The sequence below is a fragment of the Furipterus horrens genome, unplaced genomic scaffold, assembly GCF_987537825.1.
Source record: "Furipterus horrens unplaced genomic scaffold, mFurHor1.1.pri manual_scaffold_1, whole genome shotgun sequence".
Classification (NCBI taxonomy): Eukaryota; Metazoa; Chordata; class Mammalia; order Chiroptera; family Furipteridae; genus Furipterus; species Furipterus horrens.
In genome coordinates, this window is record NW_028327171.1 from 164645971 (window position 1) to 164665968 (window position 19998).

A 19998-nucleotide genomic window follows, 5' to 3' on the forward strand; every position below is an offset into this window, starting at 1 on the left:
ATATCCACCACCCACCCAGTTCCTTTTCTTTCCTTTTTATTCTTTGTCCCCTCCAACTAACAAATACTGCTTTGAAAATAATTCAAAAACCTCTTTTTAGTTTAGACTCTCTTGGACACGCTCTGATCCCACTGGCTGTGTAAAATCCCACCATGCTGAATGACCTTCCTGCCCTAACTCTGCACAACGATGTCATTCCGTCAACAAACAGCATGTCCTGTCAATCAGAGACAATAACTCCGTAAATTCCTTCAGTGCGCCACCAGGTCAAGACTACCAGCACGTAAAAAGACACAAGATTTCGTGTCAGGATTATTCCATCTTATTCTTGATTATCACTGAGGCATTCACTGGGGAGCCGTGTCTAAGATGGCAAATGTTGCATAGGTTTCCCACACCTGGTGCCTCTGTAATGAGTCAGCCATGCAGATGATGACAGACATACAGAGAGTATCTGTCGAATTGAAATGCCTGAAAGAGCAAACCAAAGCAATTCTCTTAAAAGCTCAGCTGAAAAATGTCTGATTTTCTAATGTCATGCACTGAAACTAACGAGTTCTCTTTACAAAGGGAACAAAATATAGTCTTCTTTGAAATAAATGTTAACCCAGCTTCAAAATTCAGGGGCAAAAAATTCATTCTAGAAGGACAAGGAAGGTCACAGAAGAGATCTCTGCAGGTGACAGTAGTCTCACATTCCCAAAGGCCCTCATATGTAGACTGCTATCTACATGAGGTTATCTGTACTAAGGTCCCAGGCACATACTGAAAGAATTGAAAGATGTTCTTTAAGGAACTTGAAACCAGTATCCCAGTATCAGGCCACACTACTTCCAGTGTGCTATGAACTGAAGGATTTCTATAAAATCCTGAAATTGTCTTGTGCACAATATTGCAGTTTTCTGTATTACATTCATTAATAGGTTCAATGTAAAAACCTTGTTATAACAGTTTTTCATTTCTTAGTAGCTGTAAAAAAGAAAAACTTGAAGTGGCCTAGACCTCTGGCATCTGAGAAGCCCTAGACACTTGGAAACATAACCCAAAGCTCATCACAGATTTAGATATTGGGGAAAGATGTTGGAAAATGTGCTCTCTGGATTCCAGGGTGAGGGGGAAAAATAAAAAATAAAAGACCGAATGGGTTGTGGGGATCACAAGACTGAAGTAAGGATTCTGAAAAAGCAAATTAACTTTTAAGGAAAACACATAAGGCCTATCAAGTTCCAACTGCAAGGCAATCCAGCCCCAGCTCCTCGTTGGGGGTTGAAAAAGGAAAACTGGAGAAAAGCTAATGTAATACTGAGAATGTGGCTTCTGGTATTTCTATCGAAATTCCTTTTCTCCTAAGAGAAAGGGGCAATGCCCAGACAACTGAAAGACTGGAAATCAGATTGGCAGAGGGGTGGCAGAAAAAGTGGGTGGAGAAGCCTGACCTTTGCCCAAGACAAAGGAGCGGCATCACACCCACAGATGAGCTGCCCTCCCAGCAATGGCAGGGAGCACAGGCAGGGGTTCGAGAAAGTCAGTAAGCCACCCAACAAAGGAGGACAGTCATGTGAAAACTATTATTAAATTCCTTAAATGCAACCCCAGTGGAATGATGATAATGATAGAACACAAAAAGTATTCTGCAATCTCATTTAATGCCAGTTGCAGATCATAATGATTTATTTATAAAATGTTTTGAAATTATTAGAAACTCGGGGGCATTCTTAAGTAACTCAGAGGTCTCTAAGTTTCGGGATCTCTCATGCTGACTTACAAAAAGCACTTGATCTAAAAAAGTCATGTTGAATCTAGTTAAAAGGAGTAACCAGATCATAGGCAAACTTTGAGACATGGTCCTGGATATCAGAAACCTAAAATTACCCACTTTGAACACCACAAGATGACCTCAATTGGACATTTTTACCCAATGAAAAATCCCGTTGTTTCTTGGCATATGACAGATAAATCAGCCCCGTTATTACAGTTCTCATTAATACTGAGGAATACTTTCTCAAGAATTCCAAGTATAATTTGTTAAACCAGAGTTTATTTCTGGCATTAAAAATTTTTGTAGCTATGAGTAGTTATTAAGATCAACCATAATTATAAAAGTATAATTACATTGGAAGCCATGAGCTGAGACTAAAGACTGAATTACTTCATTGGGTTTACCCAAATTCAGGCATTTTGGCCAAATTATATTAATATTTTAGAAGTTATTTCAGAAGAGACAGTTTTATAAAAGTATTTCTTATGTATGCTGTGTTTATTTTAATCCAGAACGTCCTAAAGAAACTCGAATTTCTAAGAAATATCAAAAGAACACAAGGGGCCTGGGAAAAATCAATGTTAATAAATCATTTCGGTTGCCTTGCAGATGCCTTTTCCCAACCACCAGCAAAAACAAAGTTTCACGTTAAACTTCTGTGGTCACTTTCTGCTACTACATTTGTTGTTCACATATCAAAAATTAGATAGAATTAAAAAATCAGAGCATTAAAAATTCATCCTTAAATCCTAAAAAACTGAAAATCAATGCTACTTAGCCATGTCTAGTCTCCCATCATAAGACCACTAATCACAGTGGGATGCAATGCTGGCTCACATCAGATTCAAACTTTTCGTGGTGGAAGAAAGCATTCTTATAATTCAGTTCAGACAGATGTCGAAAATATTTGATGCACTGGTGCCTAGTTCAACACCAGCCATCATCTGGCAGCAACATGATAGAGTTTGTTCTTCTTTAATATTAGCTTCAAGGACAGGTAAAAACCAATGGTATTGACAACGAGCAGACCACAGGGCACTGTGGTCAGTGGAGCAGTGATCTAGTGACCTAGCGATCTGCTGGGTGCCACTCTTCAGGTGCTGGATCGGGGGCAGGTTTGAGCACACTGTAGATAGAAGAGGTCGGGGGAGCAGGGTAGGGTAAGTTATGGAGTTGAAGGCAACAGCTGTATATACCAAAGGCATGGAAGTATTTCAGTATTTAACAACCAGAAAAACTGTTCCAACCCTGTGTCCAAATACTTAAAAAGAAAACACAAAAGACTATCTCCATCATCAGGTAGTAGACAGGTATTCACGTACCCAGACCACTCATCACAGAACCACTGTTCTGCCTTGTGTGCCTCACAAAAACTTCTCAGAGTTAAAACTTCATAATATCCAGGTTTTCTGTGAGGACTTTGTTGGTCTTTGTTATACAGACCATCATTCCTATCCACAAGCACAAATTCCTTTTTTTCAAAGATCATAGAACCCATCAGTGTGGCAAACACTGTGATGAAAGACCAGGCATTCCACCTGTTACTTACCCACACATTTACGGGTGTTATTTTGGTCGACGACATAACCTGGTGGACAATAACACGCCCCTCCAAATGGTGCCATGTGGCATTGATACTCGCAGCCAAGAAAAGGACACAAAGTCACATCTAAATAGAGAAAAACACTTCATTTAATGAATAGTCACCTCTGAACAAGACCCATTTACTTATGAAGTAAATGCTCCTTTACTTTATAGTAAAACCTAAGCATGTAGTCAAAGCACAGAGAATCTGTCACCATTCAAGCCTTACAGCAAGATTACAGTACAAAAGTTCAATTTATATTTTTTAAAAGTCCTTAAAGTTGTAACTATGTACAAGTACAAGTCATCATAAAAAGTTGTTTATGGAAAAATCAGGTCTTAAGTCTATCTTTATGTCTACACATAGTAGAAAGGGCCAAGAATTCTCCAAGTGACAGAACTGAAAATAACATCAAAAACATTAACTGTGGCTAGCTTCAAGGGGTGGGATTTCAGGTGACTATATTTTTTTCCTGTTAATTTTATTTTCTGTTTTGTATTTTATTTTGTACTATTTATTTTTATTCTGCACTATGACTATATATCTCTTGTTAATTTTTAATGTTTTTAAAAAAGGGCTCCTAAATGAAATGGGGGTAGGGGAATAATTCCATGTAAGTCTTTGCATATTTAAATTACAAGTTTTTTCAAGAAAAAAAAGACCTTAGGGTTACAGGTACATAGTCACTTCTAGGCAAGTAGTAGATAATTTAGAGTGTACCACTGATGAAATCAAGATCATAAATTGTTCTTTTACAGGACAATCAGCTGTCCACAGAGTTGATGGATTGATGGTGGGGTGAATTCTACAACCCCAGAAAAAGGCAGAAAAAAATTAACAAAACTATATATCCCAGGAACCGGAAACTTTTTTGAGTATAGCCAGATAAGACTTTTTCCATAATTATAAAAGAGAATAAAATTTCCTTTAGAGTCAGCAAAATTGCTATTAAAATCATTCTTCCCACCCTGGCCAGTGGCTCAGTTGGTTGGAGCATCATCCCATAACCGAAAGATTGTGGGTCCGATTCCCGGTCAGGGCACATACCTAGATTGTGGGTTCACTCCCTGGCCCGGGTGTATATGATCCCCAGTCCGGGTGCAACCAATCAATGTTTCTCCCTCACATCAGTGTTTCTCTCACTTCCTCCTCTCTCTATTCCTCCTCTCTCCATTCCTCTCTCTCTAAAAGCATTGAAAGAAAAAAAAAATGTTCTCAGGTAAGAATTTTTTAAAAATTCTGCCTGGGTAGAAGAAAAAAAGCCACTAATATTTGAAGCACCTCCCATCAGGAGATGGAGTCCATTTCTTTAATTCATTGACTCTGTACTTGGTCAGGTGACTCGCTTTGGTCAACATGACATAAGCAGAGGCTTAAAAGAACTTGTACAGGTTTGCCCTTTCTACCACCATGTAAACAAGCCTGGACTAGCCAAAGCTTTTATCACAACATCCTGACAAGAGAGTGAGTTGATCTAGTTCAGAAGAACTACCCAGCCAACCCACCAAACTGTGAGAAATAATAAATGTTTACTGGTTTAAGCCACTAAGTGTTAGGATAGTTTGTTAGGCAAACACCAACTAATAGTCTCTATAGTTGAGATTCTGTTATAGAAAAACAGAGGCATATTTATCTGAAAGGTACCCAGATAAATTTCCATACTCACCACAGTGTCGCTGTGCAGTTTCATTGGCTTCATCTTCTCCTGAAGGACAATCTAAAGTTCCATCACAAACTTTTGTGATGGGGATGCATTTTCCAGACTTTGGACAAGCCCATTCACCTGGGTAACATTTATGAAAATGATGAGGACTGCTTTCTGTGGGGGAAAAACAAACAAATTACAGGCCACATGAGAAGCAGAGCCAACTCTTCTTTAATCCATGGTTAAGAGAGGACATAGATCAGCTAGAAGTCTACAAATGACCTATATTTTAAAATAAACTAATACCGGCTGATCCAAGATGGCGGAGGAGTAAGTGGAAGCTACACTAACCTCCTCCCAGGACCAGTCTGGATTTACAACTTAATTTTGGAGAAATCATCTGGAATAACCAACGGAACACTAGCTGGAAAGAAGTCTTATAACCACGGAGAGACAGAAAAGGCCGCTACATCACAACGTGACCGGTAGGGAGTGCGGAGACGCGGAAGGGCTGGCTGGGCTCACACGGGTGGCTGCTGAAGGGACTGAGAAACAGCTCAGCAGCCGGGGATTCCCCCTGAGAAGGGCAGGGTCTAAACCCCCAGCTGGGCTTCCCAGCCTACAGCGACAGAGTGGAAAGTAAAATAGTATCAGCTGTGAAAAGCGAAAAGCCACAGGCTTTCTTGCTAGCCGGAGAGAAACAGCAGGAGAAAAAGAGCTCTTAAGTGGATCACATACGAAAATATTTTGGCCCCCACTTACCCTGGGCTCAAGCAGAGGGAAGGCAGAGAGGACTGGAGACACTTGGGGAGAATTTGGCACGGTGGCTTTGAGGGGAGAACTGGAGGAGCAGCTGACTGGGTCCCAGTGCTGACTCATCCCCAGTACTGCGGGTAGACCATTCCCCTCCAAGTGGCGTCAGCCTGAGGGGAAGCAAAAGCTCTGCCTACAGGAATTAAGCTGCCACACCCACAGTCCTTAAGCCTGACAGCTAATCACAGATTGAATAGATTAACAATCAAAGAAGACAGACAACAGCAGTAGATCCCTGGAAGTCTCCAACAGGCTGCCTAGGGCCAGACTGGTACATGATCTGACGCCACCAGAGGCAGATCCAGGAAGTGCAGATCATTCCAAGAAGCACCAACAAACAATAGGAGTCAAAAAAATGGGGAGACAGAGAAACAACCTCCCATCAAAAGGAAAGGTAGAATCCCCAGAAAGAGTGCTAAATGAAATAGAGGGGAGCGAACTATCAGATATGGAATTCAAAACATGGATTATGGAGAAGCTGAATGAGCTCAGCGGAAACTTCAAAGAACTCCAGAAAAACTACAAGGAACTCACAGAAAATTACGTGAGCATGAAAAAGGACATAGAAGCTATCAATAAGAGCCAGGAGGAAATGAAAAATACGATCTCTGAATTGAAGAACACAGTAGAAGGAATTAAAAGCAGGCTAGAGGAAGCAGAAGATCGGATCAGCGAGCTGGAGGACAACCTACACAAAAACTCCCAGACAATGCAACAAAATGAAAAAAGACTGAACAAGACTGAAGAGGTTCTAAGACAGCTGCAGGACAACATGAAACGTAATAATATCCGTATCATAGGAATTCCAGAAGGAGAAGAAGAAGAGCAAGGGATAGAAAACCTCTTTGAAAAACTAATGACAGAAAACTTTCCTAACATGACGAGAGAAAGAGTCACGCAAGTCCAGGAAGCACAGAGGGTCCCAATGAAGATGAACCCCAACAGGCCCACCTCAAGACACATCATAATTAAAATGGCAACATTCAAAGACAAAGAGAGGATCCTAAAAGCAGCAAGAGAAAAACAACTAATAACATACAAGGGTACTCCAATAAGGCTATCATCAGATTTCTCAGCAGAAACACTACAAGCCAGAAGGGAATGGCAAAAAGTATTCCAAGCAATGAAAAACAAAGGCCTACAACCTAGAATACTATACCCAGCAAAGCTCTCATTCAAAATGGAGGGTGAAATAAGGAGCTTCCAAGACAAAAGAAGGCTAAAAGAATACATCTCCACCAAACCAGCAATGCAAGAGATGCTAAAAGGTCTGCTCTAAGAAGATAAAGAAACAGAGAGAGACAGAGAAGAACACGAGTACAAAGGGGAAAAATGACAATGAATAAGTACTTATCGGTAATAACCTTAAATGTAAATGGATTAAACGCTCCAATTAAAAGACATAGGGTAGCTGAATGGATTAGAAAGAATGACCCACATATATGCTGTCTACAAGAGACCCACCTTAGAACAAAAGATCTACACAGACTGAAAGTAAAGGGATGGAAAAATGTATTCCAAGCAAATGGACATGAAAAAAAAAGCTGGGGTAGCAATACTTATATCAGACAAAACAGATTTCACAGCAAAGTCCATAAAAAGAGACAAAGAAGGGCATTTCATAATACTTAAGGGAAAAATCCATCAAGAAGATATAACCCTTATAAATATATATGCACCAAACTTAGGAGCACCCAAATATGTAAGGAAACTTTTGAAAGACTCCAAGAAAGATATAGACAACAACACACTCATAGTAGGGGACTTTAACACCCCATTGTCAACAATGGACAGATCTTCGAAGCAAAGAAACACCAAAGATATGGAGGCACTGAACAACACTCTAGATCAAATGGACTTAGTCGATATATATAGAAGTTTTCACCCCAAAGAAGCAAAATATACATACTTCTCAAGTGCACATGGAACATTTTCAAAGATAGACCACATGGTAGGACACAAAACAAGCCTTAACAAATTCAAGAAAATTGAAATTATATCAAGCATCTTCTCAGATCACAATGGCTTAAAATTGGAAATCAACCTCAAGGAAAAAATTCAAAAACATTCAAACTCATGGAGAATTAATAACATGCTATTAAATAATGAATGGGTTAACAATGACATCAAGGAAGAAATCAAAAAGTTTCTGGAAACTAATGATAATGAACACACAACAACCCAAAACCTATGGGATACAGCGAAAGCAGTCCTAAGAGGAAAGTTCATAGCAATACAGGCCTACCTAAAAAAGTTAGAGGAATATCTAATAAAAAATTTAACCCTACAGCTACAAGATCTAGAGGAAGAACAACAAGCAAAGCCCAGATCAAGTAGAAGGAAGGAAATCATCAAGATCAGAGCAGAATTAAATGACATAGAGTCTAAACTAACAATTCAAAAGATCAACAAAAGTAGGAGCTGGTTCTTTGAAAAAACAAACAAAATTGACAAGCCTTTAAGCAGGCTCATCAAGAAAAAAAGAGAGAGGACCCAAATAAATAAAATCAGAAATGAAAGAGGAGAAATCACAACTGATACCACAGAAATACAAAGGATTATAAGAAATTATTATGAACAACTGTATGGCAAGAAATTTGACAACCTAGAGGAAATGGACAGATTCCTGGAAACCTATAGTCTTCCCAAACTGAATCAAGAAGAAGCAGAAAGTCTGAATAGACCAATAACAGCTAGTGAAATTGAAGCAGTAATCAAAAAACTCCCAGCACACAAAAGCCCTGGACCGGATGGCTTCACAAGTGAATTCTACAAAACATTTAGGAAAGAACTAACTCCTATCCTTCTCAGACTATTCCAAAAGATACAAGAAGAGGGAAGACTGCCAAACTCATTCTATGAAGCCAGTATAACCCTAATTCCAAAACCAGGTCAAGACACAACAAAGAAAGAAAACTACAGGCCAATATCGCTGATGAACATAGATGCTAAAATCCTCAACAAAATATTGGCAAACCGGATCCAGCAACACATTAGAAAGATCATACACCACGATCAAGTAGGATTCATCCCAGGGATGCAAGGATGGTTTAACATTCGTAAATCAATAAACGTAATACACCACATAAACAAAATGAAAGACAAAAACCACATGATAATATCAATAGATGCAGAAAAAGCATTTGATAAAGTACAACACCCATTTATGATAAAAACTCTCAGCAAAATGGGAATAGAGGGAGCATACCTCAACATAATAAAGGCCATATATGAGAAACCTGAAGCCAACATCATACTCAATGGGCAAAAACTGAGAGCATTCCCCCTGAGATCAGGAACAAGACAAGGATGTCCGCTCTCCCCACTCCTATTCAACATAGTCTTGGAAGTTCTAGCCACCGCAATCAGACAAGAAAGAGAAATAAAAGGCATCCAAATTGGAAAAGAGGAAGTAAAACTGTCATTATTTGCAGATGACATGATAGTGTACATAGAAAACCCTATAGACTCCACAAAAAAACTACTCGACCTAATAAGTGAATTCGGCAAAATAGCAGGATACAAAGTCAATATTAAGAAATCAAAGGCATTTTTATACACCAACAATAAAAACTCAGAGATAGAAACTGAAAGAAAAATTCAATTTACCATAGCAACAAGAAAAATAAAATACCTAGGAATAAACTTAACCAAGGAGGTAAAAGACCTGTACTCAGAAAACTACATAACATTGAAGAAAGAAATTAAAGAAGATACAAATAAATGGAAGCATATACCATGCTCATGGATGGGAAGAATCAACATCATTAAAATGTCCATACTACCCAAAGCAATTTATAGATTCAATGCAATCCCTATTAAAATACCAGCAACATATTTCACAGACCTAGAACAAATACTTCAAAAATTTATATGGAACCAAAAAAGAGCCCGAATAGCCACAGCAATTTTGAGGAAGAAGAACACAGTAGGAGGAATCACAATACCTGATATCAAACTATACTACAAGGCCACGGTAATCAAAACAGTCTGGTACTGGCATAAAAACAGACATATAGATCAATGGAACAGAATAGAGAGCCCAGAAATAAACCCAGGTTCATATGGTCAACTAATATTTGACAAAGGGGGAAAGAACATCAAATGGAGTGAAAAGAGCCTCTTCAACAAATGGTGTTGGGAGAACTGGACAGGGACATGCAAAAAAATGAAACTAGACCACCAACTTACACCATACACCAGAATAAACTCAAAATGGATCAAAGACTTAAATGTAAGCCGTGATACCATAAAAGTCCTAGAGGAAAAAATAGGCAGGAAAATTTCAGATATCCCACGTAGCAACATTTTCACTGATATATCTCCTAAGGCAAGGGAAATAAAGGAAAGAATAAACAAATGGGACTACATCAAACTAAAAAGTTTCTGCTCAGCTAAAGAAAACATCAGCAAGATGAAAAGGAAACCAACCATATGGGAAAATATATTCGCCAATGACATCTCAGACAAGGGATTGATCTCCAAAATATATAAAGAACTCATACGACTCAACACCAAGAAGACAGACAACCCAATTAAAAAATGGGCAAAGGACCTGAACAAACACTTCTCCAAAGAAGACATACAGAGGGCCCATAGACATATGAAAATATGCTCAACATCACTAGCCATCAGAGAGATGCAAATAAAAACCACAATGAGATACCACCTCACACCAGTCAGAATGGCCATAATCAACAAATCAACAAACAACTTGTGCTGGAGAGGATGCGGAGAAACGGGAACCCTGGTGCATTGCTGGTGGGAATGCAGACTGGTGCAGCCACTATGGAAAACAGTTTGGAATTTCCTCAAAAAACTAAAAATGGAACTGCCTTTTGAACCAGCAATTCCATTACTGGGATTATATCCGAAAAATCCTGAAACACCAATTCAAAAGAACCTATGCACTCCAATGTTCATAGCAGCACTATTTACAATAGCCAAGTGCTGGAAACAACCTAAATGCCCATCTGTAGATGAGTGGATCAAAAAACTGTGGTACATTTACACAATGGAGTTCTATGTAGCAGAAAGAAAGAAGGAACTTCTACCATTTGCAACAACATGGATGGAACTAGAGAGAATTATGCTTAGCGAAATAAGCCAGGCAACGAAAGAAAAATACCTTATGCTGTCACCTATTACAGGAAACTAATGAACAACACAAACAAATGAGCAAAATTGAACCAGAGGTATGTAAACAAGGAGTAGACTAACAGTAACAAGGGGGGAGGGGGGAGGGAGAAAAGGGGGTAAGAAGGGGAAGTGTAAAATCAAAGAACATGTATAAATGACCCACAGACATGGGCAACTGAGTGGGGACTGAATGTGGGGGAAGGGAGGGGCAGGATACAGGGAAGCAAGAGGGGAAAAAAAAAAAGTGAGACAACTGTAATGGAAAAACAAACAAAAAAATTTTTTTTAGTGGGGGAAAATGAAAATATGAAGAATGGAAATGCCAGTTCAGTGAATATTAGGACAAAGATTTTCCTTCACGTTGTATATTTTTCTCCCTATTTGATCTCTCCAGAGTTTGGCATTCTAAACAAGTAAGTAATGACTTAAGTTTCTTTGCATAGACCTAATAAGACCAGTTGTTAATAGAGGTTCCTTTTTCTGAACAAGCCTTTGACTGGAATGTCAAGCCTAAAGGAGACATGCTTGGGCTCATGTTGTTACCAAAAAGCCCTAAGGAACTGGGAATGACTTTCAAAGGTAATAAAAGCCCGCGAAATAAAAGGCCTGCTGCCATGGTTGGTTGTGCGGTCCACAGCAATCTCTCCAGGGAAGGAACGAAGGTTGTTTTCCTGAAAGATGGCTAGAAGGGACCTTAAGGCACAATGGAAAACCAGAAAGACTTGGAAAGGACAGGTGTGTACAGGCAAAGATGAATGCCAGGTATGTGGCCCAGCTTCTGTGCACTGAAGAGCAGACTGAGGGCCACCCTAAATGTTCCTTGGGTAAGTTCCAGCAAAACAGAACTAAAGATCATAAGTGATCATTTGCTGCTCTTGTTATGCTTATGCAAATGAACAGGATAAATTAAAAATGGACTTAATGTAGTCCCTTTAAAGACAAGGAGAGTAATCTTAGGGAGAAAAATCAGTATTCAAGGAAAATCACAATGATCAGTGGCAGACTGTAAAGTAGGGCAGCTAACCGTCTTTAAAGTTTCTTCTCATTTAAAAAATGGTTTCACTTGAAAATTAAACCACATCTGTGATATCACCAAAGAGATTCAAGTTGCAGGCAAGTAGAATGTCAAGTGCCTTGCAACTGTATGTCTTCCCAATAAGACAGTCTTACAGATTTAGAGACTTTTTTGTTGGTTATGTTACATAAATTAACATGTGTTTTCTGTTTTCAAAGGGCATAAGCCTATGACCGCATTACCTGAGTGATTGTCTGTACGCATAAGCCTCACTTAATCCTCTCTGCAGCGCTGCCTCCGGAGACTCAACAGTTTGGCTGAACTAAATGGCTGAGTTGGTGAAGAATGGGGTGGTCTGTGGGCTTCACTTTAAAACTGAATTCTCTTTTCTATCCTAATGGCTTGGACAGAAAGGGCCCAGAGGTCTGAGAGGGGGGAAACATAAACTATTTCCCTCAGCCCAAACTAAATAAAATGGGCAAAAGGGTTTTGGACAGGAGAGATGTGCCTAGCACACCTTCCTCCAAAGAAGCCCTTTTTTTTTTTTTTTTTTTTTTTTCTCCTAATGTGGAACATTGAAAAATTAATCCCTGCCTTTTGCCACCTAGTAGTTATGGATTGAATGATGCTTTTTAACCCTTTTTGCCAAATCTGTTGCCCCCAGAACACAACAAGGATGCCAGCCTGCTAAACCAAGCACGCCGTTGTCCGGAGACAGCCAACTGACCTGGAGTCTGCACAATCCTTCCCCATGTGGGAAGGCCACCCTCCCCTCCACACCCCCACTGTTATTAGGGATTTCTGGACCCAAGGGTAGGTAGGACGACGACCATGTCCAGCTTGAAGCAGCTAGAGGAGCTTGAGACCTTCGCCCATTGTCCTTTACAAGATTACAAAGGGTCTTAATATCTGAGAGGGAGGGATAGTTATTTTTTACGAACCATGGGTATGGACTTGGGGGGGGATGCTGGGGGAGGGAGATACTGGGTGGAGGGGAGTAAAGGGGAAAAAATTGGAACTACTGTAACAACATAATCAATAAAATATACTTTAAAAAAAAAAATAAAATAAACTAATACCTTCTAACTCTATCAGTGGCCTTTTACTGAGTTTCTAGGGAGTGGCAAGTTGGAACTGTTTAAGCTTACTCTTTCTGGGGGAAGGCGGCCCCCAGGTAAGTTATAAAAGTCAGATGCAGATATGGGTCTGAATTATCAACAAACTAGATTAATAACCCCTAGAAGAAGATTTAGTTATTTAAATCACGAATTACAGAACCAGGGCTATTAAGGTAACACCAGGATTCCTGAGTTTTTATTTTACTCTTGTTTTTCTCTTTTTTGATTATTTGTTTGTTTCCTTAAGTGAAATGTTAACAGTGTAAGAAAAACTACAACTCAAATGTAGGAAGACTACTTGTTGGAACAGAAATGTGAAACCAGTGGATGTGCCCAGAACAAGCATCAATCACTCTTATATCTGGGGCTCCAACAGTACAAGTGACTTGCTTTACGGTGCGGGTGTTAGTAACTTCTGAACTATTAGAGGTACTGCTGAGTGAAGAAGGTGACTATTATTGGCAATTTCCTTCTCATAGCATATTTAAATGCTTCCCTGGATAGCAGTCCCTCCTGCAAATATGAATTCCTAGCTCCATCCCTCACGTTGCCTCTGTGGCCTCTCTTCCACTGCTGGATGTCAGTCACTCATTATATGGAAATCAAAATTTAAAAACAAAACTAAACTGAACTTATAACACCCATTTATGATGAAAACACTCAGCAAACTGGGAATAGAGGGAGCATACCTCAACATAATAAAGGCCATATATAAGAAAAAAAAAAAAAAAAAACTAAACTGAACTTAACTCTTACCAAGATTCAAAGTCATTTTTAAAGGTTAGAGGATCTAAGACAAATCACAATTTTCCCTCCTTTTCCCCTTCCCCATCCTACTTCTTTGCTATAGATAAATCTAGTTAAAATAAGCAATCTTGGAGGGAAACAGTAAGCTATCAAAGGGGGAAAGTGCCCTACCTATTTTGCCTTAATAACAAAAGGGAGAAAATTATAATTTATGATATATTTGCATTCTGGGTCTTTTTAGGAAAATCTAGTGGAGTTACCTTCTTTCCCACCCACTGGGTCCCTTAAATCCCAGACAATCCTGAGACTTGCTTGTCACACGGATAATTTCTAACAAGGAAAGCAGGAAAAATAAATTCCGCAGCACAGTTGAAGGAAATGCTTTTCCATCAGAACCCCTTACCACATCCGTCTTCATCCCCATTATCTGTGCAGTCATCGTCTCCATCACAAACCCAGTTCTGATTAATACAGTGGCCGTTGGGGCACGTGAACTGATTGCCTTTGCAGGTCTCGTACTCTGGAAAAAAACAGCAGCTGACGTCCAAAGACACAAATCACTTGGAAAAACTCACAGCGCTCACCTCACTGCCTGAATGGAGCTTTGAGAAACTAAAATTTCTATGTCAACTTAGTTCCTAAAGTATCTTGAAAAAATGAAATAAAGAAAGAGGAAGAGAAGGAGAAAAGAGCAGTTTTGGGTTTGGGAAATGAACTCAGGTGCTGGTTGATGCTTCTCAAGCTTAAAAATAAGACAGTATGACCTTGGCTGCTCTGGCTCAACGGACTGAGTGCTGGCCTGCGAACAAAAGGGTAGCCGGTTCAACTCCCAGTCAGGACACATGCCTGGGTTCCAGGCCATGGCCCCAGTTGGGGACATGCAAGAGGCAACCACACATTGATGTTTCTCTCCCTCTCTTTCTCTCTCCCTCCACTTCTCTCTGAAAATAAATAAAATCTTTAAAAAATAAATAAATAAGTAAGACACTATGGCCCTAGCCAGTGTGGCTCAGTTGGTTGGAGCATCATCCCATACACCAAAATGTTAGGGGTTCGATTCCTGGTCAGGGCACACACCTAGGATGCAGTTTCAATCCCTGGTTGAGGCACCTATGGGAGGCAACCAATCGATCTTCCTCTCTTTCTCTCTCTCCCTTCCTCTCTCTAAAATCAATAAACCTATCTTAAGTTAAAACAAAAATAAGACTGCATACTATACGTTGACACCGAACAGAGAAGGCAGACTGATAAAGAAGCTATAGATATGCTAATGTCTAACGTTTTCCTACTTCACCACAAGCACTACAATTGCTATTTAGGACCAAATGATTCTCAATTACTCATCCCATGAGGTCACCTTCTGTTTAATATAGTCTCTAAAATACACCTAGTTTCCAGAAAAGGAATCAGGCATGGCTCATAGGAAATCAGGTTAATGTTAAAAATATGGAACAACACCGAAGGCATGGGTACTAAGCCATCAAAATGGGTGCGGAGAAAAATCATATATTCTAGTAAACAAATGACCACAAAAAGCTGGTAACTTATAGGGATTAGTAAGACACTCTCATGTGGACTCCAAGCCACATATTCCAATACAATGAGTGAACAGGTGGCAACAATAAGAGACTGATGGTTTCCACTTCAGGCAACAGCATGGAAGGAAAGGTAGGATCACAGTGGAAAAGGGGAAGCCACAACAGCCCCCTGTATCAGAGTGAAACTTTCCTGACCCTCCAATTTCAATGTGCTAAGAATTTCAAAGTGAAGAGGAAACTTAGGACCATGGCGTTGAGGGACCTTCTTCTCCCTTCTCTCACTCTGTTCTCGGGGTTATCAGACCCATTCCTGAGATATGGGTAATTTGAGAGTCCAGTGATATAACACACCCTGTACCCTAGTAGCATAAGGAAAGAATGCAAACTGTCCATCAGCAACCCTTCAGCTCTACACAGATCCTCGGAAGATAAAGGAGCCCAGGTTCAGTAACACTGCTGAGGCTCATGCCATGGGCCCTAAATGAACTGCTGGCTCCATCTGCCATCAGATACAGTGACCCTTTTGTTTGAAAAGGGTAATACATTGGTAGGGGGGAAAAAACCAACGCCTAACAACATGGCCCAGCATGAGGAAATCACCGTACTGCAAGAATGTTCGTCACTGCCATCTTCACAGTCTGGGAATCGGTCACAGACGTAGTTATGAGAGAGGCACTCCCCACTGCCACACTGAAACTCGTTGTGGGAACATACTGCCGCTGAGACACAAGGTTAGGAGGGAGAGAAAAGAGAAAATTTCAATTCCATTGTAGCCATTTAATCTCATAGGAAGATTCTGTTTCAAGTTTAAAAAGAGATTCTTATTATGCAGGAGTATGTTGGTAAATGTCTTACAACCAGTTCTCCAGGGACAGAAAGACCCTGACTTATAGCGTTTGCCAGTTTCTACGGTGTACATACCCCCACCATGGCTGACCTCAGGCTACCAATATGAATTCACTGAACACAAACTTGAGAAGAGATATGTGTAATTGGTCAGTAGAAACCAGCTTTGGAACATCTCGTGCATGTTACTTACAGCAGTTGTCTTCATCAGATAAGTCTCTGCAATCAATTTTCTGATCACATCTCTGGCTATTGTTATAGCAGGCTCCATTGGCACAGCTAAGCTGCTCACATGTCGGGTACCCTAAAGGAATGGAAGCAGTGTTACACAAACCTTAAGTTGAGACATTCCTATAACAAACACTCCCTCAGTGACTACTATATGCTAGATATTAAATGCTGAGCACGTACTGACAAACAGAAGAGACGTGGAGATAACAGTCACACAGGGGAGGGAGACATTGATCAAATAATGACACAAATAGCAAACTACAAGTTGGGTTACCTGCTAATGTGGGAGGTGCCCAGTGCTGTGCACAGTAGGGGGTCTGGGAGCCCAGGGAAGTCTCCCCTGAAGAACCGACTTACTCGTGAGCTCAGAGATAAAGAATGAGAATGAACCTAACTTTATTTCAAAAGGGAACTTTCTCTTACGTAATACAAATAACATCCCAGGGAAGTAATGTACCGCTGCCCATGCTTGGGAAAATGAAGGGCCATTTCTTTCGCTGGAGAGTCAAAGAAGGAAAGCAGGCCCAGAAGTCAGCAGAACTGGGACCTGGAGTGCCACTCGGTAGCTGTTTCCTCTTACGCAAAGCTGCTTACGGTCTCTGCGGCACCACTTCTTTATCCACACACTTAGTTCATTCACTGCACAGGCTAAAGGACCTCAAAAGACAATGTCTAGTAAAGCACTTTGAAAGGAGTAATGTGCTTTACAAGCACAAAAAGTTGTTAACTACATTATGCGTATATGGTCACCCCACTGCTATTAACCAGGGGTTTAACTCCAGTTTCCTAGGGCACAGTGGAAAAAATCTGGATGTCTCTTGCAGGAATAACATGCTGTCGGTCTCTCCCCTATGCATCCCCAGACTTAGAACATATATTCGTATTTCTTATGATCCCTAACTATAGGCTTCCATCTGTTGGTTCTTTGTCTGTTTCCCCTATGACATGAAACCTCTGAGAACAAGGATCATTTCCTACTCTCTGTAGAATCCCCACCACAGAGACTGGGTCCTTACTTAATGTACTCAGGAAATGATCAATATTGTTATTGAGTTATCACAGGTGCATTTTTTCATTAAAAAGCTTTTAAAAATATTTTGAAATTATGCCTATATAGTCTTTTAATAGCCTCCTCATGAATAAATATTTCTTGGTTTGACTATTTTTTTCATTAAAGATTGTTTTCATAATTACTCTGGTTGTCTTCAAATTTCTTTTTAACTAAGGAAAAGATATGTCTTAGGATCTCAAAGACAAGACAGCACAATCCCACTTTGAGGCTCAATTTTGCATTAAGAAGCCAATCTGGGAGCCCTGGCTGCTGTGGCTCAGTGGATTGAGCGTCGGCCTATGAGCCAAGTGTCACTGGTTCGATTCCCAGTCAGGGCACATGACTAGGTTGCACGTCAGGTCCCCAGTTAGGGGCGCGAGTGAGAGGCAACCACACAGTGATGTTTCTCTCCCTCTCTTTCTCCTTTCCCCTCTCTCTAAAAATAAATAAATAAATAAACAAATTAATTAAAAAAAAAAAAAAGCCAATCTGGGGTTTCGTAGACATAGATAATCCATCAGATAATTCCTTGGATAGTCCCAAAGTCTTCTTCAGGGAGCAGTGCACAAAATTCTGTGCTGAAACTATATTAAACTTGTCCCATGTTAACAAGTTACACTTTTAAAAAGATGAACTTGCAAATAATTTTTTTCCATTTTTTGTATAGTGAGGGAATAAGCCCAAATATTCTCATCTCTAGAAATTCAAAACCAGTCTAATAAGTCTTTAAATATCTAAATTGCCAAAGTTGCAGGTAGTTGATCATATATTAAAATGGAGGATATTCTAAAATAGATGATTAACAATTTAAATCTTTTCTGATTATTTCTTAGCGGTTAGGACCATTGCTGTTTTTTTAATCACTGCCATGGTAGGCATTGCAAGTGTGCCTTCACAGGGCCATACAACTGTGTTTATTAATTCTCCCTTCAAGAGATGCAAGAAGCCAGTTGAGTCAGGCAAGCAATCCCCTTCCTGCTGTGTGCTGGATAACTCCTAAAGTTAGTATGTTATCTAACCTTTCAGAGCAGCCAAAAGCAGGAGAGGAATCTCAGAAAATTCAGCTCTTTGCAAAAGATAAGATATCTGTCAGGGAGAACATTTATTTCGACTTGGACTGTGACTACCTCATTTAAAGCGATTATTGTAGATATGAAGGATCTGGGACAAATATGCCAGGCAGATCTCTTGTTCTCCCCATCCTGCTTTGTAGAAACCACTGCCATAAAACTAAAAAGGGAAGAACTAAAACAGTATCCACTGGCATGGCTAAGAGTTTGCTGACATGGCTCATACCCCCCCACACCCACACCCCCAACAAACAACAGGCCAGCTTGATGTCATCAGGAGAGTACAGTGATGGTCAGACGTCAGTAGTTTGACAGTCAGAATGAGGAACAAACAGCTTTCTTCTCTCCATCCATGCTGATAACGAATCTCTCTCAGTTAGCTTAGGACCTGCCTCACCCCCTGCACACCTCTGATCTCTCCTGTAGAGGTACATGCCCATAGGAAAGACTGCACAGGGCTACCTGACTCCATGAAACACTGAAAATATTTGCAGATCTCTTTCCAAAGGTACTCCCCCTTTGGAGACACACACAGAGGGCACAGGACAGCTTCTACTTACCTTAAAGATTTCTATTGCTAAAGATGCCATAATGAGTTTCAATCTACCCAAGGGAACAAGAAGTCACAATACTTTGGGACTAGGAGAATATCTAAAAATCTTAGTGTTTGGTTTATTTGCTCGGCAAGTCTGAGTCTAGATAGACTTGTAAACTTTTTTCTATGGGGCAAACCCACCGTGTAGCTTAAATGTCCTGCAGGATTTTAAGGGAAAGTTAAATAAGAAACATACAAAAACATCAGAGAAACTCATCCTAAGTTCTGCCTTAATGGAAAGCTTGACAAGTAACTATTAACTAAGCCCCAGACCTCTGAAGCTTACCTGACGCAAAAGTGCTACAACACCCTTGCGCACCCTGGCTCACACCACCTCTTCCCTCTGCCTTCCTTACTTTTTCCAAATTCCAAATGAAACATGTAGGACTTTGTGCCCCCCAAATTGGAAGCTGTCCCTAAATATGCATATGAGATTTGCACTAGAAGATGTTTTACAATGTTTTTTCTTTGCTTATGATTTGCTTCATAGCATGGAAGTTCCACGCTATGGAAATTATTCACAGCCGAGTAAGACACAAGTATTAGGCGCCACTCTATTATCTTGACAGGGAGGATGTAAATACATTCTATTGTCAGAATTTGACAAAATGGCCAAAAAGAATATAGAAATGAAAATAAATTGATGATAAAGAAAGAGAAGGTATCTTAAAGATAGATTGTGAAACTTAAGCCAAAATTTAAAGAAAAACAAAAAGTCACTGATACAAGGTTCTGCCCAGATACCTGGGCCTTTTCAAGATCCTAGAGTTGTCCTTTATAAGTTACTCTACATTACTCTGGTGCCAAGGCAGACTAATCCAAAATAATTTGCCAGAAAAAGTTTAC

At 40.0% G+C, this 19998-nt stretch overlaps 1 protein-coding gene across 1 annotated transcript in view; it reads right to left on the reverse strand.

Annotated features, from left to right (window-relative positions):
* The window catches only part of LRP2 (LDL receptor related protein 2), a 195331-nt gene that overhangs the window by 139639 nt on the left and 35694 nt on the right, over positions 1-19998 (reverse strand). The window contains exons 5-9 of the mRNA XM_090287742.1: positions 16399-16509; positions 15965-16078; positions 14225-14341; positions 5011-5163; positions 3309-3428 (exon numbers count right to left, since the gene is read on the reverse strand). Of these exons, the coding sequence (XP_090143868.1) occupies positions 3309-3428; positions 5011-5163; positions 14225-14341; positions 15965-16078; positions 16399-16509 (615 nt within the window). The remainder of the gene's footprint in view (positions 1-3308; positions 3429-5010; positions 5164-14224; positions 14342-15964; positions 16079-16398; positions 16510-19998) is intronic.